Source organism: Hevea brasiliensis, chromosome 10, assembly GCF_030052815.1.
Source record: "Hevea brasiliensis isolate MT/VB/25A 57/8 chromosome 10, ASM3005281v1, whole genome shotgun sequence".
Lineage (NCBI taxonomy): Eukaryota > Viridiplantae > Streptophyta > Magnoliopsida > Malpighiales > Euphorbiaceae > Hevea > Hevea brasiliensis.
The window spans coordinates 90403565-90430918 of NC_079502.1; the positions used below are offsets into that span (position 1 = coordinate 90403565).

The 27354-nt window shown below is 31.9% G+C and overlaps 1 protein-coding gene and 1 pseudogene across 1 annotated transcript; one reads left to right on the forward strand and one right to left on the reverse strand.

Moving 5' to 3' along the window:
• Positions 1-4715: 4715 nt before the first annotated feature.
• On the reverse strand, positions 4716-5828 carry LOC110634476 (uncharacterized). The gene is made up of 2 exons (XM_058128724.1): positions 5700-5828; positions 4716-5586 (listed from the first exon to the last, which is right to left on the reverse strand). The coding sequence occupies exon 2, from the start codon at positions 5441-5443 to the stop codon at positions 4898-4900; it is 546 nt and encodes a 181-aa protein (XP_057984707.1). The 5' UTR covers positions 5444-5586; positions 5700-5828; the 3' UTR covers positions 4716-4897.
• Positions 5829-18288: 12460 nt separating this feature from the next.
• LOC110634465 (ATP-dependent 6-phosphofructokinase 5, chloroplastic-like) overlaps positions 18289-27354 on the forward strand; it is a 45103-nt pseudogene continuing 36037 nt past the window's right edge.

Below are 27354 nucleotides of genomic sequence, written 5' to 3' on the forward strand. Positions count from 1 at the left end.
CCAACGAGTGTCTCTCAAGTCGTGTCTACCCGTCCTGTCCATATCCAATACCATACCACATGCACGCCACGCACACACACTGCTCCAAATTACACAAACAACATCAATGGCACTTCAACAATTATGAATGCAATATAAAATGTGCCTAGTGTTTAACTACATAGAAACATATTTATAAGTGATGCATGAGCATGCTTGAACATATAATAATATCGAAATTACAATTAAAATTAATATTTTACTCACAAGCTTGAACCGAGGTCACTGCAGTGGTTAGACAGAGGAGGAAGGCTGTCCCGGCTCACCTGACAATTTCATTACAATTATTTAATATATTTGACTCAATACAAATTTAGAAAAGACCAAAGACACCCTAAGTTGTATTGAAAATCTGGCAGAATCTCTCCTATACCTATGACCTACCCAATATACAAAATGGTTCAAATAACACTTCTAAACTCAACCCATATCTCATCATCATTATATGGCCTCTCCTGGGCCATCCGAGCTAAGCAATAATCACAACATCAGACAACTCAATTATAAGACTTTAAAACTAATATTTTTCAAAAACTATCCAAACTAACTTTAAAAATTCTATAAACCTGCCCCGCGGTCCTTAACAATATTATAAGGCTATTGCAATAGAAATCATAATTTTCTTATCATCCATGAATATTTTATAAATTTTATTCTAACCCAGTACAAGGCAAAAATTGAGTAATGTAGAGTTCGAGTTTACCTATGTCAAATCTGACAACTGAAATGCGTCCAGAACGTCTGAAAATGGTGAGGTAGCCTATAATCTTGACTCGGTTCTGAAATGGTTCCAGCAGCTTATCTACTCGGCCCGAAATTACAGATCTGGGGTTCCACGAAGTGAAAGTACATACACGAAGTCCACAATACCAGGATTAGAATAAAATATATATATATATATATATATATATATATATATATATATATATATATATATATATATATATATATATATATATAATTATTTGAAAATTAAGGATGTTACACCATCAATTCGTTAATGAAAATCTAATATGGATACTGTGATTTTAGTGAAGTTTGTTTCATTCCAATTTGGACAAATGTGACCCTTTATGTATTTTGTGCATTTGCATAAAATTTATATTTCAAAAGGAAAAGACAATTCCTAGATTTTAATCTATTTTTTTACTAAAATAGACACTTAATTATTAAATTTTATTGAACAAATTATTAGATTATAAATTTAATAGCATATATATATAACTAAAAAATTGTTATTAAGCAAGTACAGTCAAATTTATGACTCAGGTCTTGTTTAGTTAGGTTTTCAACATCTCTTGATAATCTATCTATCAAGATGAGTATATTAACATGGATTTGGTAAGTCAATTAGAAAAAATATCACAAGCATTATATATAAACATATATCTCAAGTACAATAAATAAAGGACATAAAAATATCATAAATGGACTATTTTTTTCATTCATATAGTATAATTGATATAATTGGATTAGCAGTTCTTATATCACTTTTAGACAGTGAGAAACCTATAAGGAGTAACAGGACAGATACTTACCATACCAGTGGCTAGTCACACCTATAACTCAACAGTAGTTTACTAGGTACTTCCTTCCCTAAAAAGCATTAGGGACACAATGGGAGTGGTAATAGGAAATATCACAATATTTGAGCCATGACACCTCTAGAATTACATAAATGGAAATATATACAAAATAAATGGCTGTTATCCTCTTTAGTCTTTAAAAGTTACATTTTAAAATCCAAATTTCCTATCCCTTCTATCTTACTTGATTAGCCATAATCCTCGACTTCCCGAAAAGTTGAGATTCTCAATTCCTTCACTTCCTACCAAATAAGTTATTTACATTAACCTAATTAAGTTAAATCTAACTTTTTGAAGTAGTAGTCAATTTGAACCAAATGAGGCTGAATTATTGTTTTAAAGTCGAAAGTATAACGAAATGAGGACTACCCACTAAATTAATTAACTAATAGTTCTAATTTCTGAGAGAACTTGAGTCTATAGATGTGATTAAGAGGAAGGGATGAATAGAGACCCATGTGTTCAATTGGTACGAAATTTCAGCAAGTTAAAACATCCCAGGTTTCACACTATTACACTATATATACATATAGGGTCACTTTTAAGAGATTAATGTTGAAGTTTGACCAATACTAGGTCACTGTACCTATTTATGCAGGTGTAGCAGATGGGCTATTTATTCCAATAAGTCCTAGCTAGGGCCAAAATGGCTTGGACCTGCATGGATCTACAGCCGAGGAAATGGGTAGGCTAATAGGCAGATATCTTTCCCATGACCAATTATTAAACATTGGTAGATACCAATGAAAAATGATCTATTCATCAATTAGATGAACAAACATTGGATTGATGAAGAGAAGACAATTATAGACAATTATTTACTTGAATTGCAAACTCTGACATAAAATGTACCCCAATTTTGCAATTATGGGGAAGAAATTAATACAAGTTTCAGATGATGACAGTGATAATGTATGTGGTGAGAGGTTTTGGGTTTATTATAGACTCCTGAGGCCACGAGGGAGAGCAATCAAGTGGTGTAGGAGCTCGCAAGTTTCAGAGAATCTAGCTGCCATACTCAGTTCATGTGCTTCCCTAGAGATGAACACAAGGCGAGGCAAGGGAAGTGAAGAGTAGGGTTGAGTGGGGGTCCTCATTTTCAGATTCGTTTGGTTTGGCAAAATTGAGGATTATAAGGAAAAGGTTTGAAAGAAGCTATATGGGTTTTGCTTTACTTTTGCACATTTGGCACACCTATAGAAAACCTGGAAATCACCCATTGCATCAGACCAACTACGGTTTGGTTTGAGCCCAAAATCAAATTGAAACTTCAAGTGTCTGGATCAGATCGGACCGATCCGAATCGGTTTTCCTTTCCCCTCAAAACGGATCTGGAATCGGATTTGGCAGTTCCGGTCCTATTCAAATCAGAATTTTTTGTTGGGGAAAAAAAAAATCTTTAGATTAACTCAAACCAAAACCATGCAATCCAATTTAGAGTCCTTAATTCCACAGACCACTTAAACATTCTAAATTGTGAATTTTTGGGTAAATTAAAATTTGACCTTTAGGTTTGAAATGAAAACGTCCCAATGATTTGATTCAGTCAACAATTTGATCCTTCTATTAAAAGTTAATGAATTTACCATGAGTCAAAATAAAAAATAATTTAAGAAAACATAATATTTATTTAAACTTTCAAAATGTCTTGGAATTATCGTAAATTAGATTTAATTAATATTAAATTAGGGATTAAAAATTTTGACAAGACACTTCTGTTAGTATTTAACAGAGTGATTAACCGTGGGTTTAATTGTAATGAAGTTTAAAGTTTAGAGTACATGTGTTAAAGTTTGGGATACAACTGCGAAAAATGCGAAATTTGAATTTTTTTAAAAAATATCTTTCCTATGTTGACGTATCAAAGACTGATAAAATTAACAGTAATCAGGTATAATGCAAAGTTCGGGAATTTTTTGACATCATGTATTCTTATTTTGGGTTTAACAGACAAACATATATAGTCTATTGAGCTTCAATTAAGTTCAAATTCGAGACATCACAATTTTGAAAATGTTTTCGGTACTACAAAATCAAAACTTATAGTTACTTAATCATCGGGTTGAGCATCGACCATAGAAAATGTATGTTCAATTTGAAGGAAATTATGCACAAATTTTCCAAAATTATTTTGTAGTTATGATTGATCCTTTTATCCAATCAAGGGGTTTCAACATTCCATAAACATCCCAAAGGAATTTTCAAAATGAAATCTCCTGAGCCATACCATAATATATTGTTTTATATATATATATAAGCTAAAAATTTTCTATTAATTGGACCAGAAATTAAATTCCTTAGAGTCATCACCCAACTCATTAGCAGCATAATCAATCTGAGTCTCTCTTGATAATGAAAGAGACAGGTCAATACACTTTTTGTTGATGCCATATCTAGGCTAGGTGTTTTGTGGTGAAAATTCTTCCTAAAAAGATGCATCTCTTAGAAGTGATGGAGGTAAATTGCTATAATAGCTTATTTGAATTTTGATTTTCTACTATATATATATATATATATAATTAAATTATTTATAATTATAAGAGCTTGTTGGATATCAAGAAAAAGAAAAAGGAACTGTTGATCAAATTTCTTAAGTTCTTCTATTTGAAGATTTGAATTTTAATTTTATATAACTAAATGCATAAATAGAATTATACTCTTTTCTAATCAGTTGTCATTTTCTAAATTGTCCTGCTATCACATTAAAATGGAGCACTTTCAGCTCACTCTCCACTCACCATGAAAGCTCTCCTCTCAAACCTTAGCCCATGTAGATTAGAACTTCATGTTCATTTTCTTACCTGAATCCAATCAGGCCCAAGATATTCATCTATTGCTCCAACCCAAATCCAAAAAAAATAAAAATTTAATGGTGTCATTTTCATCCAGAATTGCAAAGTCTCGAATTTAAATTTTAATTAGAGTTAATTATATAACAAAAATTATAACAATATTTTTAAAGAAAATTCCATTTTAATTAAATGTTAAGCATAAATGAAAATTTGATGCATATGCAAAGAATCAGTGACTTATTTATTTATTTATTTATTTTCCAAATACTTAAGGATGAGTAACAAACACCACACATACCATTATAATGAAAACCTTTTAACAAATATTTTCAAAAGCACTTCTAAACTTACATATTTTCACATGTTCTTAAGGATCATAACAACATTCTCATGTCCAAATCAACAAACCAAAAGCATTAATTAACAAATAATAAATACTCAATATATAATTTTTGGCATTTCCATCCCAATTCAGGTATCTTAATTATTGTCAACACTTGCACTGATTTTTCGATGCCCTGCAGCACTAGTGAGATTTCTCCTGGCATTGTTATCAGGGTTCAGATTCATACACTGACCTGCAGGGTAATTGCTTAGTGTTTTACCCTGGAGTGATCTTTCGTTTCTCCTGCTAATGGCCACAGCAGAAGCTGAACCTGATGACCTTAGACTCCTGGCCCAATCAAACTTCTTAGTATGAAGCATGCCCTGAAAATTCTGATCTGATCTTGAACTTCTGGGCCTAGTTGGAGCTTCTTTCTTGATCTCTTTTATTTCAATCTTGGTTCCTGCATCCAATTTTATGCTTATGCTGACTTCAGAGAGTAATTTTTTCTTTGTTTCCTGGTGAATTTTTTTTGCTGCACCAGATTCTGATATTTCTCTTTTATTCCTTTCTTTTTGGTTTTGATAAAGTCTGTGCAATCTCAGTGCAAGATGGTATATTCCATCTGTAATTTCTTGCTCTAAATCTCTTTCTATATCCATCTCAAGCTCGCTGCGAATCTTCAGCTCCTCATTCGACATGACTGGAAGCAAAGTTCTCTCGTTTTGATCAATCTGTCACTGTCACCGCCTTTAATACAAGAACATGAGATAAACAAATGAAAAGAGAAAGAAATTACAAACCAGTGCATGAGCCAATGAATTGCTAACAGGATCAGATAAATCTGCAAAAACCCAGAAAGAAAATCAAGTCATTAAGAGGATTTTTTTTCTCTTTTTAAGAATCAAAAAGCTTCAAGAGACTTGGTAAGAGTAAAGAAGAATCTGATCATAAAACCTAGTATATCTGTCCTCATGTATTCAGGTTGCTGGTCCTGGTTGAACTTTATGCTTTTTAACTTGTCATGTTGCACCATTTTTTTTCTTTGTTTTATATCCTAGGTGGTGGATTTGGACATGCGGGGCTGGGGTGTAATTCCAGTTGGAATGAAGAAGACATAAGGTGGGTTGTTTTGCAGACTAAATGACAGTTAGGGAAGTTATTTTAGTTGAGTTGTTCAAATTTAGGCGCCAAATATATCTAGGCGAAGTAGTGATGAAGTTGCTATATGTGGAAAGATAATGAGAGGGATATTTTGCCAGATTAAGTAGAGCTTTACGTGAAAGGGATTTTGTTTTCTGGGTTGCCCTTAAAGCAAAATCAATATAGGGCAGAGTTTTACACTTACCCACATATTTGATGTGTCTGTTTGTGGACAATTACCCTTCCCTAAGGTCCTACATGGTTGGTTGAAGGGGCACATACTGAATTCTTGGTCTCTGTTGCTTGTGTTGTCTACCTTAGGGCTTATACTTCTTGTTTGTGAATCACATCTTATGGATCCAATTGGCATGGGCTAAGCCAAGCATTTGCAACCAAAGGGCTTTTGGGCTTTGTTGATCATGATTTTTACATAAAGCACTTCTGTTGATCTGCTTATGAACTTTAAACTCTTGATTAATGAAGTAATTTCTTGGATATAAATCAAGTGCATGCTTTCTGGGATGTTTATCTTGATCTTATTGTAGTTTTTTTTTTTTTAAAAAAAAAAACTAAATAAGTATGATTAGAAGAACTATTCTCTATTGATAAATTATTTTGTTATGGAAATTGATCCAAGAGTGGCTAGGAGTTCCTTCAAACTTTTGCCACATGTCAAGGATATCAGACACGACCATCGTAATAGTAGGCGGTCGAAAATGCGCCCGGTTAGCTTGATTTCGATGGGTCTAAGCCTGCAAAGAGGCTCACATGCAGTCACAAGCTTCATTGACTCTCAATGATGGATTAATTTTAAAAAAAAAATGTAATTTAAAAAAACTATTTATAAATATAATACAATTTTAAAACTATTTACTAAAATAATATTTACTTAAGAAAACATCACTTGAAGAATTATTTTTAAGTTATATTACGTCATATCAAAATGTTGTAGAAAATATTATTTAAAATGATGTTTTATGAAATGGTGTTATATTGCGTCAGAGAACGAATAAATTACTAAGAAAATAATGTTTAGAATGAGTGAAATTTAAAGAATTTATTATCTATCTATTTTATTATCTACTCTACAATTCAGTTTAATTTTTTTTATAAACTTATTATAGACAATGATTATTTTAACTATTGATAAAAATGTAAGTAATATAAATAAATATAATAATTTTTTATTTTATTATTAATATAAATTGATTTTTTTAATTATTTAAGAAAAAATTTTATTAGAACTTTATATTTATTAATTCAATAATTATTTATTGGGTTAAATAAACTTGAAAATATTTTTTTATTCCTTATAATGGAAAATTAAAAATGAAAGGAATAATTCTAAATAAATTTATTTTATGTAAATTTTATTTAGGTAAAATTTACACCTCTAATATTTGTATTTTATATATACCTAATATTTTTTTATATATAATTTTTACATGGTGGATTTCTTTCAAAAATGCTTCCTAGTATTTTTATTACTAAAATATAATTTAACATAACTAAAATTTATAAAATAAATTTATTTGGAATTATTCCTTCCATTTTTAATTTCTTTTTAAGGAATAACAATATAAAAAATACTTTTACGTTTATTTGATATGATAAACAATTATTAAATTAATAAATATACCACAATAAATTCTAATTAAAACTTTTTCTCAAATAATTAAAAAAATCAATTTATATTAATAATAATAAAATTATTATTTTCATTTATATTATTGACATTTGATTAACAACTAGAGAAATCATTTCCTATAATAAGTTTATAAAAAAATTAAATTAGATTGTAGAGTAAATAATACAAAGAAAAGAGAATAAATTATCTGAACTTCATGCATTTTTTAAGTTTTAAATAAACTTAAAAATGCTTTAAAAAATACTATTTTAAACAGTATTTTCTTAAGTAATTTTTGTAATGTAATATCTTTTAAAAAAATATTATTTTAAATAATTTTTTTAAATTAACTCTTATAGTCTTTAATATAAAGTGACACCACTTTAAAAAATATTATTTGAAATGACGTTTTCTTAAATATTCAAACAGATCACTTAAAATTACTTTTGCATGTAGTATTTTTTTGAGTAAATATTGTTTTAATAAATAATTTTAAAATCATATTATATTAATAAATAATTTTTTAAATTATATTATTTTAATAATTAATCCCTTAATGATCTCATCAAAAGGTAGCATGAAAGATATTTGAACGATCGCATGATCCATGGATATTAGTAGGCCTGCTAACATTTAACAGCCAATAAGTACGTTAAGTGCCACAAAACCCAAAAGCATGGACGGAATTACACGATGTTGAACTTTATAAAAAATTAAAAAAAAATTTTAAAAATATTTTGTACCTTTATTATTCATTTATAAAATTTTATTTTTAATCTTTTAAATGATATCTAAAAATTTGAGGCATGTATAAAAATATTTTATATTTAAATTCTATTAACTAGCATAAATAAAAAGAGAATTACTCTTAACGTTCAATAATTTTTTTTATATTTGAATGTATTAAAATAATTATACCAGGTCTTGGTTATTAAAATTTATTTTTTTATATTAATTTTATTTTATAATTAATTTATTTATTTTAAAATTTAATTGTGATTAAAATTTTAATATCCTATTATTCTAACTCTCTTCCTACACAAAGGGAGTTTTGGTAATTGTAGCAAGATTTATTAAGAAATAATATTCTAATTTTTTTATCATATACAGTGCCTTGATCTATATTGATGACATCCTATTACTCTCAAAGAATGTCTCAGCCCATAAGAAACTTTTAGCCTAATTTAAGGTATAGTCCAAAAGTATGAGATCATGTTGTCTGAAAAAAAAGAGTAACCTGACTTGGACCAATATTGAATTCTTGAGAATGCAACTTGAAAATAGAAAATATTGTTTAGAAGTTATTAAAGTTTTAGACTAAGAGAACAACATTTAGAATAAGTGCAATTCAAATAATTTATTCTCTACCAATTGTATGACCTACTCTACAATTCATTTTTTTTTTTATAAACTTACCATAGACTATTTTTTAGCTATTGATTCAAAATGTTAGTAATATAAATAAAATGGAAAATGCAATTTGAATTTCTCGGACACATTGCTTACAAGTTATTAAAGTTTTCAAATAAGGATCCGACTACCAAACAAATCCAATAGTTTCTTAGAATTGCTAACTATCTGAGAGACTTTATTCCACATGTATCCAGATACACTTCCCTCCTGTCAAAAATATTGAAAAAATAGGCCCTTTCTTGGGGCACTGTATAAACGACAACTGTCCAAAAATTAAAGGAAACCGCACAGGATCCACCCTTCTTAAAGATCTCTAGCACAAGAAAAACAATCTTACAGACTGATGCTAGTGATGAATATATATCCAGATACACTTTCCTTCTATCAAAAATATTAAAAAAAAAGGCCCCTCCTTGGAGCATTGCACAAATTACAGTTAATCTAAAGGCCCAACAAGAAAAGTTTCAAATCTTCTTCCTGATCATACTAATCTAATCTAACAAGATTTTCAAGACCCCACCGAGACAAAAAAAAGAGAAAGCCATTATGAGTGCATCTATTCCTGAAGAGGATAAAGTTATTATTATTGTTATTTTGGTTCTTCTAATCATGTTTCTAGAACTGTTTTCATACATAGAATATTACAAAATCTAAACATCACCCGAATGTTTATAATATATCTTTGTAACACAAGTTAAAACTATTTATAATGATGTTAGTGTGTAATAATGACACCAATGAACATATCGACTATATATATTATTTTGTGAGGCAAATTGTAAGATTAAGTGAGAATTTATTATTTTTTAAATTATTTACAACAATAATTTGATATTAAAGATAATTATAATTTTAAAATTATAGCGATAATATATTATTTTATGAAATTATATATTTTTTTACTCATTATTATATATTAAAACTCTAAATGTATTATAATTTTTCCCCTCTCAATAAATATATAATTTATCATCACACATAATCTTTTTCAATGCAAAACGAAATTTTATGACTTGAGTCAATTTTCTAGCTTTGCCTTTGCCCAGAAGAGTCTTTGGATCCTTTATTAGATCCCAGCAACCACCACTATTATATAATAATAATCTCTACTTGGGTAGACTTCTTAAATAGAGTCTTCATTCAAAGAATGGGAGCATGCATTAAGCCAATAATTCACTCATTTGCACTAACTAAGACAAATGGCACATTTTCATTGCAAGGACTATAATATATAACTATTATTCATATTAGGTATGAGACATTCTTACTTAGACACTCTCTTTCGCATTTTCTTTCATCACTAATTTATTTTCTTATTTATTATTTAGTATCATTATTAATTTGAGTATCGAAATGTCAAGTAAGGTAGCCTCACTTGACCCTTTAATCCTCTTTATTTTGCAGAATGACCACTCAAGAAGGACTGAAAAATCATAGATAGCCTTTCTCATTCTCTCAGAGATCGTGCATTTGTCAGGCTGACTGTCTCTTACAACAATCAAAACATTAGAAATACAATTAATTTCATAAAATTAAAAATAAACTTTAATAAGTTTTTTAAGATTTTTTTTTTATTACAATACCAATGTATGCCATGTCTGCGTTTCGACTACCATCCTCTTTTTGCAAAGCCATGAATTCCATGCTTTCTAATTTTTGGTGGGGGCAACAAAGGAATGAGAGGAAGTTGCATTAGGTAGCTTGGTCTAAAATGTGTGAGTCAAAGCCAAAAGGCGGATTGGGTTTTAAAGACATTGAAGGTTTTAATATCTTGGCAAAATAAGGATAGAGGCTAATGAACAATCCTAATTCCCTTTTATCTCAAGTCTTTAAAGGGAAATACTTTCCCTTTACGAATTTTTTGCAGACATCACAGGGAAGCTGCCCATCATAGGGATGGCAAAGCCTGTTGTGGGGAAGGCAAGTGCTTCTTAAGGGGGTTAGATGGCATGTAGGGAATGGACATTCTACCCTTTGTAAATTAGATAACTAGATTCCCCAATCTTTTCCAAATCCTCCAAGAGTCAAGACAGATCATGATACTAGTGTGGTATGGGTCCACCAACTTATCAACTAGAATTCTCATTCATGGAACTAAGAAAGTCTTCAACAAAATTTCCATGAAGAGGAAATCAAGTGTATTTTAGCAATTCCTGTGGGACTGTTTTGACAAGAAGACCAACTTATATGGCACTGTGACAAAAGGGGTGAATACACTATCAAATCTAAATATTATATAGCGAGGGAGATCCAAAAATCCTAGCATTCCTTGTCCCACTTATTAGAAAGTCCAAGTTCTAGTAGTAGGATGGAGGAGCTATGAAAAAACATATGAAAGATTAAATTACTTACTAAATTATCAGTTTTCCTATGGATGATGCTAATGGACAAGCTGCGAACTAATGACACTTTACATAAGAGATTGCCACATTTTGATCCCTACTGTCCTTTTTGTGGGGAGATGGAAACTAGTAAGCATTTGATCTGTAACGCCCTCACTTTAGGTAGTTCATATATTCTACTGTTCCGATGACTAATGTCTATTCGGACAGTCAGGATGTCTGAAACTACACTCAAACTAAAGTAAGGAAATATAAATTGACTGAATACAAACTAAGAAAATTTTTTTAAAAAAGTAAAAGAAGCGAAGTACAATTCGGTTAAACGAGCCGGAGTCACGGTGATGAGTGACCGTACCGGGAAGGGACTGCGAAGACAGTTGTTGACTCCAGACTCGTGAAGAATCCTAGGAAATAATTTTTGGGACTTAAGTAGAGGTTTGTTGAAATATAAATGACATTAGAAATGTCAAAGGAAATTTAAGAAAATTAGTGAATCGGTAACGACCAAAAATAACCCAATAAGTCTAACGAAGGCATTTTGGTCATTTCAATCCTAGAGTTGAATTTTGACCTAAATGTCAATTAAATGAGAGGGATTAAAACACATAAAATAAATTAAAAAGATGAATTTATGTATGGAAAATGGGAAAATGAAGAAAAAGAAAAAAAAAAAGAAAAAGAAAGAATTTAAAAATATAATTATTAATTATGACATCATTAAACTTTTACCCAATTAAAATTAGACAAGCTTATATATATAAGACAAATTGAGCTAATTAACTAAGAGTTATCTTCTTCATTTCTTCTTCACTTTGCCATCCACCATGGCCATCCTTACTACCACCATTTTCAAGCTTTCTAGCTTGATTTTCTACCCTTTCTCACCATAATTTTCCATAATTTCTTTTATTAAAAATCATCCCCACACCATAAACAAGACTTTGGCTGCCAAGAAGTGAGGAAATCTCAAAGTTTTCACGAGTCTAAGGAGTGTTCATTAAAGGTTAGTGCCTAAATAAGTTTCTTTCTCCTTTAACTAGCTTAGGCATGTTAACTTAAGTGTAAATTTTATTAAATTAAAAGAAAACTTGGAGTATGTGGAAATTTGATTTTTGACAGCCATGATGTAAAGTGGGAATTGATGCTTTTAACTGATATAAATTATCTTAGTGATGTTGATCGATGAGTTTATATATATTGGAAGTGAAATTGTATTGAATTTGCATGGTGTTGGGAATACTGAGTTAGGGTTTTGACCTAATTTTGGTACTTTTGCATTATGGCTTGAAATTGAGCATGTTGAGATGAGTTTTTGATCATTTAAAGTGCTATGAATGTGAAATGAAGTTTGGGAGTTGGGAGGATTTGAAATTGGAAGTGCAATTTCTCTTGCAGGAAATTCAGATCTATGAGTCTAGTGAGGTTTTTGAATCATAAATAGAGTTGTGTTGCTCCAATTGGTATGAGGCCAATTGGAAATGAAAATAGGGTCATAATGCCTCATTTTTTATAAAGAAACTATGCCCAAAAACTGTCCTTAACCTGGCCTAAAATTGGCTTGAATCCGGGTAACCCTAATTTGGACATGGAAAAATGACCAAATGAACAGTAAATGTTCAAATGGCCATAACTTACACTAGGAAGGTCAAAATGACCTGATTCTTGAACCATTGGAAAGGTTAGACATAGAAGCACATTTTTCATGAAGAACATAGAAACCAGATCTGCCTCTAACCAAGTCAAATTGTTAGCACAATTTAGATCAATAAAACTGTCCAGAACCAATTTGCCCAGAATTTGTTGGACATAGGCTTACCAGACCAATTTTGGAAAAAATGCCATAACTTGGTCTACAGAATTGCAAATACAATGAAACTAATGCTAAAATTTTTATAAGATATAGATCTACAACATTGGTGTTTGGACTAAAATCCAGAACCCAATGGAATTATTTTAAATTGTTAGAACAAATTAGTACACCAAATCCTAGAATTTGCCTCAACTACCACCTGACCCTGGAACAGAATTTATATCATAACTTTCACTAGGAAATTCCAAATAGGATGAGCCAAACTGTTATAGAAACCTAAGAGATAGGGCTTCAACTTTGATTTAGAAATATTTCTCAAAATTTGAGTATAAGAATCCTAAAATAAGAGTCAAAGCTACTGACTTGAACCTGGAATCCTGTAGACATAGGGTACCTGAGTCCAGGCCAGTTAATTTGCTATAATTAATTCTAAAAGACCTAAAAAATTGTAATTCAAAATTCTAAGTAATCATAAGATATAAGGTAACAACTTTTATGAAGAGCATTAGGCCTAAAAGTAGCTGTAACATGTCCAAATAATTAGAAAAATATTGACTCCAGAATCTAGCTAGTTTTGGAACTTGACTGAGTTAAGGAACTAGTTTTGGTTATTTGACCATAACTTGAGTTCTAAAACTTCAAATGACATGATTCAAAAAGAAAAACAAAGACAATACATAGAGAGACAACTTCCATGAAGGAAGTGTAACCAAACAATGGCCACATTTTGGCCAATTTGCTAGGAGAAGATAAGATACCAAATTTAGATCTAAAGAAAGGTTCAAGATATTATTTGATACATGACATGTAAATTACCTATATGAATTTCTAAATGTATAAGTTACATAAAAATAAAGGGGGAACCTATTTTTCTACTATAAATTGACATGAAACTACTATAAAGCACTAATAGTGCATGACATGAAATGATAAGATCATAAGTAATTAATAATACTAATTTGCCTAAAGTATACTTGGACTTATTTATATAGCATGGATCGATTGGTATACCAATTAGGAACTACAAATTGTAGTACTGCTCACAAGAATAAACATTGATAGACAATATATGTCTGATATGATTGTTCTACAGGCTTTATGCTTGCCTATTGGCCATTGTGCCTAATTTTATTTATGATTTTATGCCTGCCTGCTGGCCTTGTGTCTGACATTACAGATGTATACATATTAGATATACGGATGTTTAACTAGTATACTCCCGTATATCCAGTCTTTATAGTTTGTTATAAGTTACTTGGGTACAAATATCAGTAATACACTTTAAATTTAAATAATTATATGAAGAGATCACAGATAAGAGTAATAAGATTGAACATAGAACAAATGAACCGAAAAGATCCTAATTAACTTAATTTGCTACCAAAGTTCTATAAACATGTAAAAGATTTAAACTCATGAAATCTATATTTCTTTGTAAAGTTATACGTGAAATAATTATTTCAATTATTTAGCTATTTTTATTTCAATTTATGCACCACTAAGTAATATGCTTAGCGTGTTGGTTCTTACCACGCGTAGGTATGGAAGACCAGTACCAGCAGCAGCAGCAACATCAGTAGAGCTTAGACAAGATTTTGATCAGATCTGCAATAGTGTAAAGTGTCACTTCATCAGTTATTTTGGTAGGGCTCATGTATAGTTAGATTTTGCATTTTGGTTATTGTATATAAGTAAAAGATGTAAATCATTTTATGACTGTAAATAATTTGTAAATTATCGTATTTAAATTTTATATGAATGTATGAATTTTATATGAATCAAATGAATTATTTTATTTACTTGAAATGATTATGAGTATTATGAGGACATGACATGGTTTATGGGAAATATGAAATGAATATGGACTGTTTAACAAGAAAATAAGGAAACTCGCCATGCACTAATAAAATAGAGGAGATTCTGACTGGATCTCCACAAAAATAAGATGTAATAAAAAAAATTTTCTACACGTAAGATAATATAATTAAATTAATATTATACACGACAAGACAAAATAGGGTGCTCCGGCTCCGAATGTAGCACACCTTGCTCAACTACACTGTAGACGGGTGAGGGGTGTTATATTTATTAGTATTAGAGCCAGACACTCCCTCAGTAAGGTGTGAGAGCGAGGACGCTCGAAGCTTAAGGGGGTGAGGAGTTCGGCTTAGGTTGGACGTGGCGTAAAGCTCCTTTGAAAGACAAGGAAACACGTCCCACATCGAAATGGGAGGACAAGGTAATAATATATAAAATGGTGGAACTAATCACTAGAAGCGCTTTTTGATGGAATGGCTTGGAGAGTTGGAAGAACTCTAGGGTTAAGCGTGCTCGCTTGAGAGAAATTCTAGGATGGGTGACCTCCTGGGAAGTTCTCCATTCCACCTATGGGACAAAACTGTGAGGCTTACGGCCAAAGCGAACAATTTCTCTAATGATTGGAGCCTGACCGTTACATGTTCTTCTCTTGTTCTCACAGTACGACAATATGGATTAATTCCCTACTCAGGCTCAGATTTGTCTTTCTTCATAGTATGAATGTTAAGGGTTGCTGGACTGAATTATTGATGCCTCTTCGGACTCATGAAGATAACCAACAGCTTATACAACTCTTGGTTTTCATATTGTGGCATGTCTGGAAGAGCAAAAATGAAAAGGTTTTCACAAATCTTATAATATCTCCACAGGACATTACAGCAGCACACTTAAGCATTTTGAGGATTTCTCCTTGGCAAATGATTTGTTTCAAGGCAATTAGAACTGAATCATCCTATTCCAGCTTAGACCCCTCATCTGGTGAATGTTATTAAGCTCAATTTTGATGTAGCAGTGGAAAGGAATAAAGGGAAAGGAGCAATTGCAGTTGTAGCTAGAAACTGGGAAGGGAAGCCAATAGATTTGTGTTGTAAAGTGTATGAATCTATTGTTGATCCGCTAGTCTTAGAGAGCCTAGCATGTACAGACGCTGTCACCCTTGCCCTAAATAGGGGTTTCTATGAAGTTAAAGTGGAGGGGTGATTCTCTTATGGTTATACAAGCCATTCTTTCTCAATCTGCACCTTTAGACATTCAAAGGGTCATTTTCGATATCAAACTTTTAGCTAGTAGGTTCAATTTGGTTGCTTTCTCCCATGTTAAAAGATTGGGCAACCAAGATGCACACGCCTTAGTAAAAAAAATTTTATGCGGTCCCTCCTTTGCTTGTAATTATTCTGCTTAGTAAGCATTTGTCTTTGGCTATATGCCAGTATGATTCTTCAATGAAATTTCAATCTTCAGACAAAAAAAAAAAAAAAAAAAACCGGACTCGTAGAAATATCTTATTATATATAAAATTAAATAATGATAAAAATTGTTATCAAATAAAGTAGTTTTTATTAATCATTATATCAATTTAAATACTCTATTAATTTGATTTCGTTGTTAAATTAAAATAATAATTTATATATTTGCTTTTTAGATCTTCAGTTGAATTTATCTAACAAAATTTAATATTATAACTAAAGATATTGTTTTTATTTTCTCATTTAATGAAAACTTTTATTTTTTTTACTTTGAAAATAGAGTCAAAGAAATGTGATGTGTATGCGCAGATGGGGAAGCTTTTTTTCTTATACAAAATTGGTGCAAACGATGAAAGTGAAATTTAGCGTATGTTTGTTTTTTGGAATATATCTTTTTAAAAATATTTTTTTTATATTTTTTAGTATTTAGAATCCTTTAAAAAATAAATTAATAAAAATATATTTTTAATTAAAAGAAAATAATTATTTTCAAGAAAAATAATTTTTTCTTTTTAAAAGTAAAAATTAATTTAAAATTTAAAAATCTTATTAAAATATAAAAATATTTATATATACACCATATAAATACATTAATATTAATTTAACGTTGTAGTCAAATATTAAAAAATATTTTCTATGAAAATATTTTTCTATAAAATAATTTTTATAAAAAAATCCTTTAAAAAATAAATTAATAAAAATATATTTTTAATTAAAAGAAAATAATTATTTTCAAGAAAAATAATTTTTTTCTTTTTAAAAGTAAAAATTAATTTAAAATTTAAAAATCTTATTAAAATATAAAAATATTTATATATACACCATATAAATACATTAATATTAATTTAACGTTGTAGTCAAATATTAGAAAATATTTTCTATGAAAATATTTTTCTATAAAATAATTTTTATAAAAAATATTTTTTATATATAAATTATTTTTTACAAAATAAATAAAATTTTAATGAAATATTGATAATTTTAAATGATAGAGACTCGGACCTACCTTTAATTATTAGACAAAACCAAGCCAAGTGAGCTATTAGCAATATTAAGAGGGCGTTAAGAGGGCAAGAAGAGGAAAACTGAGTAGGTGGACGAAATATATGCCAAAGGAAATAGCATTTTTGGAATTGGAACTCAGTTTTGGACTTCTCATATGGAAGCAAAGTGACGGAAATTAAATTTTGTTGGAATTAGGAGAGTGTTGGTAGCCAAAGAGAACCCAAAAGTCATTTAAGGCTGTACAAGGACCAAGGAGGAGCGCCAATGCAGCTTAAGCTTTGACATGGAAATTACTGTAGTACTATTGGAGAGAATACAACATTTTTTTTAAGAAAGAGAATACAAATTTAAGATCTTACTGTAATAATTAAATAAAAATAAATATTTATTTATATTTATTTTTTCTTTTATTGTGATATAGGAAATTAAGGATTTGTTTGGTATTTTTATTAAATTTATGATTGAGAAAATTATATTTTTAAATATACTAATTAGAGAATGTTAAAAAATAATTAAAAATTAATTTTAATTGTAAAAATATTAAAATAATAAAATAAAATTTTTTAAATTATCATTTTAATAATATTTAAAATTATATTTTTATTTTAAAAAATAATTTTAAAATTTAAAATTCAATGCCAAACACGATAAAAAAAAATTAATAATATTATTATTACCAAATAACCTATTTAAAAATGGTTACCAAATAACCTTTAGTCAGAAAAATGAGGGGTCCCCGTTGAACATTAAGAAGTGGCAGCTTTCAGAGCTCGTTTGGTTTAAGCAAAGAGCGATCGTTTTGTGCCGTTTTTCTTGTTACGCTCTCTGTCTCTCTCCTTCGTTCCCTACGCTTTCTTCCATTACTACATTTACACATTCCAAACACTAACACAGAGCGAAAACCACGCACGCACTACTTGAAGTTGAAAATACTTACAAATCTCCGCGTTTGATGGACTCTACCTCGCATGCTGCGATCGCGGCTCCCAAATTCACTTCTCTACCTCGCTCCAGAGCTACCTTCAATGTCATCGCTTCCATGGCTTCTCCTTCTTCAATCCTCGCGTTTCATGGCCGAAGTTCCGTAGAATTGCCAAGCGAAGTAGCGTCTTCGCCGAGATTAGGAAGCACTGTCCCGCGATTGATTTCAGTGATCCTGATTGGAAAATAAAGTACCAAAGGGATTTTGAGCGGAGATTTAATATCTCTCATATCACTGATGTATTTCCTGATACTGAGCCCTCTACTTTCTGTCTCAAGATGAGGTTGCCTTTATATAAACAAGTTGCTAAATTATGTTGTTGAATAGTGTTTTATGTGATTTAAGCTAAAAAGCTTTTGTAATGCAACTGATTTGGTCTATGTTGATGCTGGTCTCACGTAGAAGTTGCTTGCGGCCTTTTGTATAGATGATCAATTTTTATTTATTTATTTTACAGGACTCCAGTGTCAGAGGATTTTATGGGTGGTTATCCATCTGATGAGGAGTGGCATGGCCACATTAATAATAATGACAGAGTGCTTTTGAAGGTATACTTTGGCCTTTCTTAGAACTTCGCAAAGCAAATTACAGTCACCAGGTTGCTCCAGCAAAAAACACCCACACATTAGTGGGAATTATGCATGCTAGCTTTTAATATATATCCCTTTAGACAAATAATTCATTTTTAGACAGGTTATGATTTGCTTTCTTTTTGTTCTTTTACTTATATATTTCAGGTCATACGCTTCTCATCTCCAACATCTGCTGGAGCTGAGTGCATTGATCCTGATTGTACTTGGGTTGAACAATGGTAATTATGACTCCCAACTCTACATGCAAATTTGCAAATAGATAATGCAAGTATTTGCTGGCAGCAAGTGCAATTACTTTACTGTATTGGATAAGTAAAAAAAAATTGTGCAATTATAGTATTATGCTTTAGCTCTAATCACATTTATTCGTTGACATAATATATAGCATTCTATGGTCTATGACTATGAAAGATTAATATTCATTCTAAACTCATCATAGTTTGTGATGGACATGAGGCTTAAATTTTCATAGGGTTCATCGTGCTGGGCCTCGGGAGAAAATATACTTCAAACCAGAAGAAGTAAAGGCAGCAATTGTAACTTGTGGTGGGTTATGCCCTGGTCTCAATGATGTCATCAGGCAGGTCAGGATGATTTAAATGCCAATCTGAATGTAATCTTCATCTACATGAAGCCTTCATCCTTCTCTTGATAAACCTTAGCATTTTAGTACCCCTTGGTGCTGTGGACTTAATGTCAGAAATTCGAATTTCCATGAAATTTTATTGTATTTCTTTCTGACATGCATCAAAAGTTGCATGCAATTGTGTGTGTGTGTGGAAGCCATATCCCATATAATGTATCAAATGTTTGAGGTTTCCTTTTATCATACATACTTATTTTAGAACTTTGGCAGGTGGTTATCACACTTGAAATATATGGTGTCAAAAAGATAGTGGGAATTCCTTTTGGTTATCGAGGATTTTCTGACAATGACTTGAGTGAAATGCCGGTAATTTCCCTTTTCTTTCCTGGTAATGCTTATCAAAGAGAGTTAATATATAAGCAACTGTTGTTATGTTATGATTTATGAAGGTAAACAACAGAGCACGGAGGTGCTTAATGTAAATCTTGCAGTTAATTCTATTTAGATTTCACTTTTGTTATCAGCTATCAAGGAAAGTAGTTCAAAATATTCATCTTTCTGGCGGAAGTTTGCTAGGCGTCTCTCGTGGAGGGCCTAGTGTTAGTGACATGGTGGATAGCATGGAGGTGCTTAATTACGTCCTTTTGGTTTTGTGTAAATTGCTAGCATCAAAATGCTTCATGGTGTTAGGCTTTAATGTTCTGACATCCTTTTGTGTGATGATACCAGGAAAGAGGAATCAACATGCTTTTTGTGTTAGGTGGGAATGGTACACATGCTGGAGCTAATGCAATACACAATGAGGTTGTTGAGCCTGCAACTTTATACTGATATACTGCATTATGTAAAATTTAATTTTCCATATCGTTCATTAATATAACTCCGCCTAAGTAGTTTGCGCTTAGCCGGTCCCAAGCCCGGATAAAGGAGGAGGGTTGCGATAGGTGACAACCAGCGTAAAAATTTCGTCACACCCTATGATATGGATTCAAATGATATAAAGGTTGGGGCGTCCTCTACTAACGACGCGCTATATCGGAGCCCGAGTGTAGTGAGAAATATGCAAGGGTGTAGGACATTCACCGAAAGCGACGCGCCATACCGGCGCCCAGGTGTGGTGTTAAGTGAACAAGGGTTCCCACATCATGGAAGGGTGTAGGTAAAGAAGTTAGTCCATAGGACAGATAGTAGAATAAATAGTGGAACAGAACACAAGATAGACATAGAAAACAATAGAAGATATCATAGAAGGAGACCAATTAGAAAGGAGCAGGATAGGAGGAGGATCAGGGTTGGTACTTGGAATGTTGGATTACTTACAGAAAAATTAATGAAGCTTGTGGATACCTTGGAAAGGAGAAGGGTGAATATTGCTTACATTCAAGAGACTAAATGGGTAGGAGAAAAAAGTAAGGAAGTGGGTAATTCAGGGTACAAACTGTGGTTTACCGAAAAGGAGAGAAACAAGAACGGAGTGGTTATAATCATAGACAGAATATTGAAAGACGCAGTAATAGCTGTGAAAAGAGTAGGAGATAGAATTATACTAGTAAAGCTAGTACTAGAAGGAGAAACAATAAATATAGTTAGTGCTTATGCCCCACAAATAGGACTAGACAGTGAGAGTAAATAAAGGTTTTGGAAAGATATGGATAATTTAATGCAAAGCATACCGAATGAAGAGAATGTTTTCATTGGTGGAGATTTGAATGGGCATGTAGGAAGTGATAGACAAGGTTATGAGAATGTTCATGGAGGTTTTAGTTTTGGCAGTCGAAATGAGGAGGGAAAAAGCATCCTGGATTTTACTATGGCATACGACCTAATACTAGCAAATACCTACTTTATAAAAAGAGAGTCACATTTAGTGACTTTCAAAAGTGGGCAACATAGAAGCCAAATCGACTTCCTCTTAACTAGGAAGACAAATAGAGCTGTATGCAAGGATTGCAAGGTCATTCCAAGAGAGGCTTTAACAAGTCAACATCGATTGGTGGTCTTGGATGTCAAGTTTAGGAACAATTCAAGTAAGGTCAGAAGAAATAGTGTAGCTCGAACAAAGTGGTGGGAGCTCAAAGGAGTAAAGCAAGTGAAGTTCAAAAATGAGCTTCTCGAGTCTGAAGTATGGAAGCTGGATATGGAGGCCAATGATATGTGGATACAGATGGCATCAAAGATTAGAGAAGTAGCTAAAAAAGTACTTGGAGAGTCTAAATGACATGGACCACCCTCAAAAGAGAGATGGTGGTGGAATGAGGAAGTGCAAAGGGCAGTGAAGAGAAAAAGGGAAGGGTATAAGAAATTACCTAAATGTGATAATAATGAGGCATATGAACAGTACAAGATAGCAAAGAAAGAGGCAAAAAAGACAGTTAGTCAAGTAAGAGCACAGGCCTTTGAAAAGTTATATGAGAAACTTGGAACTAAAAAAGGGGAGAAAGATATTTATAGATTAGCAAGGAGGAGAGAAAGGAAATATCAAGATCTCAATCAAGTTAGGTGCATTAAGGATAAAGAAGGAAAAGTGTTGATGAAAGATGAGGACATTAAAGAAAGATGGAGAAATTATTTTAATGATCTCTTTAATAATAGTCAAAATGGTAATAGTGTGAATATAGATTATAGAACAATAGAAAAGAATGTGAACTATACTAGAAGGATTAGATCTTTAGAAGTAAAGGAAGTACTTAAGAGAATGAAAGTGGGTGAAGCCTGTGGACCTGATGAAATACCAATTGAAGTGTGAAAGTATTTGGGAGATATGGGAGTGACATGGTTAACTAAATTATTTAATAAGATTCTAAACTCAAAGAAAATGCCTGATGAATGGAGGAAGAGTATTTTAGTACCTATTTTTAAAAATAAGGGAGACATACAGAGATGCTCAAACTATAGGGGAATTAAACTCATGAGCCATACTATGAAGTTGTGGGAGAGAGTTGTGGAGCATCGACTACGTCATAATACTTCTATCTCTCTCAATCAATTTGGTTTCATGCCCGGTCGTTCAACTATGGAAGCGATCTTTCTCGTTAGAAGCTTGATGGAGAAATATAGAGATGTGAAGAAGATCTACACATGGTTTTTATTGATTTGTTGAAGGCTTATGATAGTGTTCCAAGAGAGGTCTTATGGAATGTGTTAGAACAAAAGAGGGTATCTATTAGGTACATACAAGTATTGAAAGATATGTATGAAGGAGCAACTACTATTGTGCGCACAGTGAGATAGGAGACAAGAGATTTTCCGATCTCAATTGGATTACACCAAGGATTAGCCATAAGCCCTTATCTTTTTACATTAGTTTTAGATGAACTGAAGAAATATATACAAGAGAGTATTCCTTGGTACATAATGTTTGCGGATGATATTTTTCTGATAGATGAGACACGAGAAGGAGTCAATAGAAAGCTAGAACTTTGGAGAAGTACTTTAGAGTCAAAGGGTTTTAAGTTAAATAGAACAAAGACAGAATACATGCATTGCAAGTTCAGTGAAGGCCAAACTGGTGATAGGGAAGGAGTTAGTTTGAATGGAGTGATACTGCCCCAAAGTAATCACTTTAAATATGGCTCAGTCCTTCAAGTAGATGGGGATGTGAGGAGGATGTTAGTCATAGGATTAAAGCCGGATGGTTGAAGTGGAGACGTGCCACGAGAGTTTTATGTGATCGTAAGATTCCCAATAAATTGAAAAGAAAATTTTACCGTACAGCCATATGACTGGCTATGTTATATGGTAGTGAGTGTTGAGCACCGAAAGAGTCGTATGCATCTAAGATAAGAGTTGCAGAGATGAGAATGTTAAGGTGGATGAATGGCCATACTAGACTAGATAAAGTCCGTAATGAGAGTATTAGAGAAAAGGTAGGAGTGGTGCCAATTGAAGATAAGTTGAGAGAAGGGAGATTGAGATGGTTTGGTCATGTGAAGCGTAGACACACGGAGGCTCCAGTTAGACAAGTAGAGCACATTAGGTTAGAGGATACAAAGAAAAAAAGGGGTAGACCTAAATTGACTTGGAGGAGAGTAGTACAACATAACCTATAAGCATTACACATTTCTGAGGATTTAACCCAAAATCGTTCAGAGTGGAGAAAGCGAATCCATATAGCCGACCCCAAATTTTTGAGATAAAGCTTAGTTGAGTTGAGTTGAGTATCGTTCATTAATATGATCTTAATCAGAGAGTGGACTCGTTGTGAAACCTGCAACACATGCTTCTTTAATAGGCCAATGATAATTAAAAAGAAAAGGAAGCCCTAAACTTTGGCTGCTTGTTTAATTTTGGTAAAAAATCTTATTATTTTATCAATTGTGCCAATTGTAGCCAATTTTAGGGAGAGAGTGGGTGATGTACAATGGAAATTATGCAGCAGCTCGATTGGCTAAAATGATTTCCTTTTCAAAGAACTTTGCAATGCTCATAAATATAAAATATTTTCATTATATATATATATATATATATATATATATAATTTATGCTACTACTTGGCCTGTTTTGAGGGGTCAACTCCGGTTTTCTTCTAACAAGGGTTTTCAACATAAATCGGATAGGACAAAGGTCCAGTTCCCCGGCTAAACCAGTCCGACCGGCCAGGTTGGTCCAGTTCTAACAGCCATGGCTATGGTTAGAAAAATAATATTTTTTTGTATCATCATTGTAAGTAAATTTTCAAAAATACATGTTTTGTCAATTGAGATGGACATGTAGACTCCATATATACATTGCAATGCTTCTTCATTAAATTGGACACAATTGTTACCAATATTAAAATTTATGGCCTCAGTTGAAAAATTAAGTAGATTGGACAAAATTGTAATGGGTATAAATTTTAAGTTTTTTTTTTTAATTTCCTTTTTTAATAAGAAACTATAATCATTATTTCTCATGTTCTCTTTCTTTCTTTTTCTCCTTTGAAGTTCTAGTTCAAAATTTTCACTAAAGAACATAGGGGTGAAATTTTATGAGGATGATACCTTCGGTTTTGTGTTTTTAGGGTTATGTTTCTTCATTTCCACGTTGGAATGAAATGAACAAGAGGGTATATTTGTATTTCTATAGGTTATTACATCAGCAGGGATCTTTCTAGTTCTCCACTTAATAGACACTTTTTGACACTGTTTCTTAGAATTGTAAATGCTTGCTCTACACCCTTTACCAGTCTTTGCTGAGTATTATCTCCTCTGAATGTCTGATTTTAGTGCCTTAAACGAAGGTTGAAAGTGGCCGTAGTTGGCGTTCCAAAAACTATAGACAATGATATTTTGTTGATGGACAAAACTTTTGGTTTCGACACTGCTGTTGAAGAAGCTCAACGAGCAATAAATTCAGCATACATTGAGGTAGAAAATTGGTTTCATTTATAACTTTGATTTTATAAGCATTGCAACATTGCATTTATTTCACTGATCTGTGTTTCTATAGGCAATCTCATTCCTGGTATTCAAACATACATGTTTGACTGACCTTTTTTCCTCAACTTTGTCATAGGCGCATAGTGCTTATCATGGTATTGGTATTGTGAAATTAATGGGTCGTAGCAGTGGATTTATAGCCATGCATGCTGCCTTAGCTAGTGGACAAATTGACATATGTTTGATTCCAGAGGTATTTATGCTTGATAACAATTAAATATCAGTTGTTATGGGCCTATATTAATTTAATCAATATATGTATTTTTGAAGGTACCGTTTCATTTGCACGGGCCTCATGGTGTTTTGAGGCATTTGAAATACCTGATTGAGACAAAGGGATCAGCTGTGGTTTGTCTAGCGGAGGGAGCTGGGCAGGTGTGTTCCACTCTGACATTTGTTGACTATTTTACTCCTTTTGACCTGTCATTCATCACATGTTCGTGCACACGTTGTCATTACTCGGTGTCTTAATTACATCAAGTTACATACAGCTTACCAAAAACAAAATCATTAACATGATCTAGATGATAAATTTTAATGACTACAAATACAAAAACAGCAAAAAAATGCATCCACAATCAAACTAATGCTGAGATGATAGTTTTTAATTCTTAACAATCAAACTTCAAATTAAATGATAGGACTTATTTTTCTCAAACTTAAGAGATCATAATAAGTTTTAGAATTTTAAACTTAGTGTACTTTGTGAAAAGCATAATAATATTGTTTTATGATGCAGAATTTTCTTAAGAAAACAAATGCTACTGATGCATCTGGAAACATTGTACTTGGAGATATTGGGGTGCACATTCAACAAGAGGTAGTGATTGTATATTCACATGAACCAGATTCACATGAATGGTATTTGAGAGAATCAAGTTCACATGTCTGGCATGACAAGTAAATGGTTAGATTTAACGTCAAACTTTTTCTGTTCTCATGGACTACATCTAGTCTGATTAGCAGTTTCACCAACACATTATGAGAATTATTCAAACTGCTGTTCAACGCTGTTCAATACTTCAAATGTTATCCTGTTCCCTCTTTCAAGACTGCAAATGTTATCCTGTTCCCTCTTTCACTTCATTTCATCTGCATCTTCTGTTAAGCGATCGTAATTATTAACATTCATACGTATTTTGTAACTCAATCCATGTTTTTCTGAGTTGGCTGTATTAACGCTGTTCCATAATGACTATTTTTGCACTATTTCTTAAAATAAGCAATATATATTTTTAAAGATTGATGCTTGGATTTGACATGGGTCGGTTTTATGTGATCTTTTGCCTCCAAAGTCCAAACCTGTCTCATTTCTGTTCCCAATTCCCTTACTTTCCTTTAGAAGATATTGCTGTAAATCATTTATCTAATGAATTACTTTAGTGTATTTTATTATGTTACTGCAATATTGTATCCTATAATTTTCAGTAATTGAACTCCATGGATCAAATAGCAGGCATGCTTCTTACAGAAATCACAGAAAAGTCACTTGCCAAATAGAGTACTAGCGGATCTTTCCTGTATTCCTGAATTAGTGAAACCTAAGATCTTTGATAATTTTGACATCATATTGTATGTGCTATTACCCTACTCTTCTACTCCTATCAAGAAAACAAAACCCAATATCAACAGCTGCTTGGGGTGCGTTGGTTTTTCAGTTTTATTTTTTATGAAAACCAAAAACTGTTTTCGCTTTCAGTTTTTAAATTTTCAGAAATCGGTTATTTTTCTCTACCCAAACTCATGGTTTCAAATCAAGTTTCCCCATGATGGTAACAATCTGGCCTCAAAGTTATCAAAGAAATATAAGTTTTCTTCCACATGTGATTGTTGAAGACAAGATAAGAAGAAAAATAAAATTGAATATGATTAACAAAGTATGATGATAAGAGAACATAAGAGATTACATAGAGTGAAGAGGAACAAGAAAGAGAAGGAAACAAGTGTGGGAAAGAAAAAGGGTGTAGAGATGGTTTTTATTAAATCACTTTCTTTTTTTCACTTTTGCTCTCTCTCCTCTCTTTCATCTGTCGAAGCTCTTCACCGAAGTGGGAAAAGTGAGGAGTTGCCATTTTAATTTTGAGGGAAATTAAAGAAAACCATTTGTGAAGGTAAATTAAAAAGCAACCACTTCGAAAACAGAGATTCTAAGTTCGGGGTCCGTATACGGGTAGGGAAGGTGTTAGGCACCCCACCTCGTCCCTCAACGAGGGTAAACAGATTTAATGTTATACTCTTCATAAGTTAAAAAGATAATTAGAGGGTCGGGATAGTGATAATGTTAATCATTTGTGCGACATAAAGGAATATTTGATATTTCACTTACTTTGGGTTGCCCAAGAACACGAGTTCACGAGATGGCCCTTTAGTGAATAGGTATCGAGTAAAGTTATCTTGTGTATTGGAATTG

Bases quoted from the DNA above. Each gene is read 5' to 3' on its own strand.
- LOC110634476 (XM_058128724.1), bottom strand. From the start codon at position 5,443: ATGTCGAATGAGGAGCTGAAGATTCGCAGCGAGCTTGAGATGGATATA.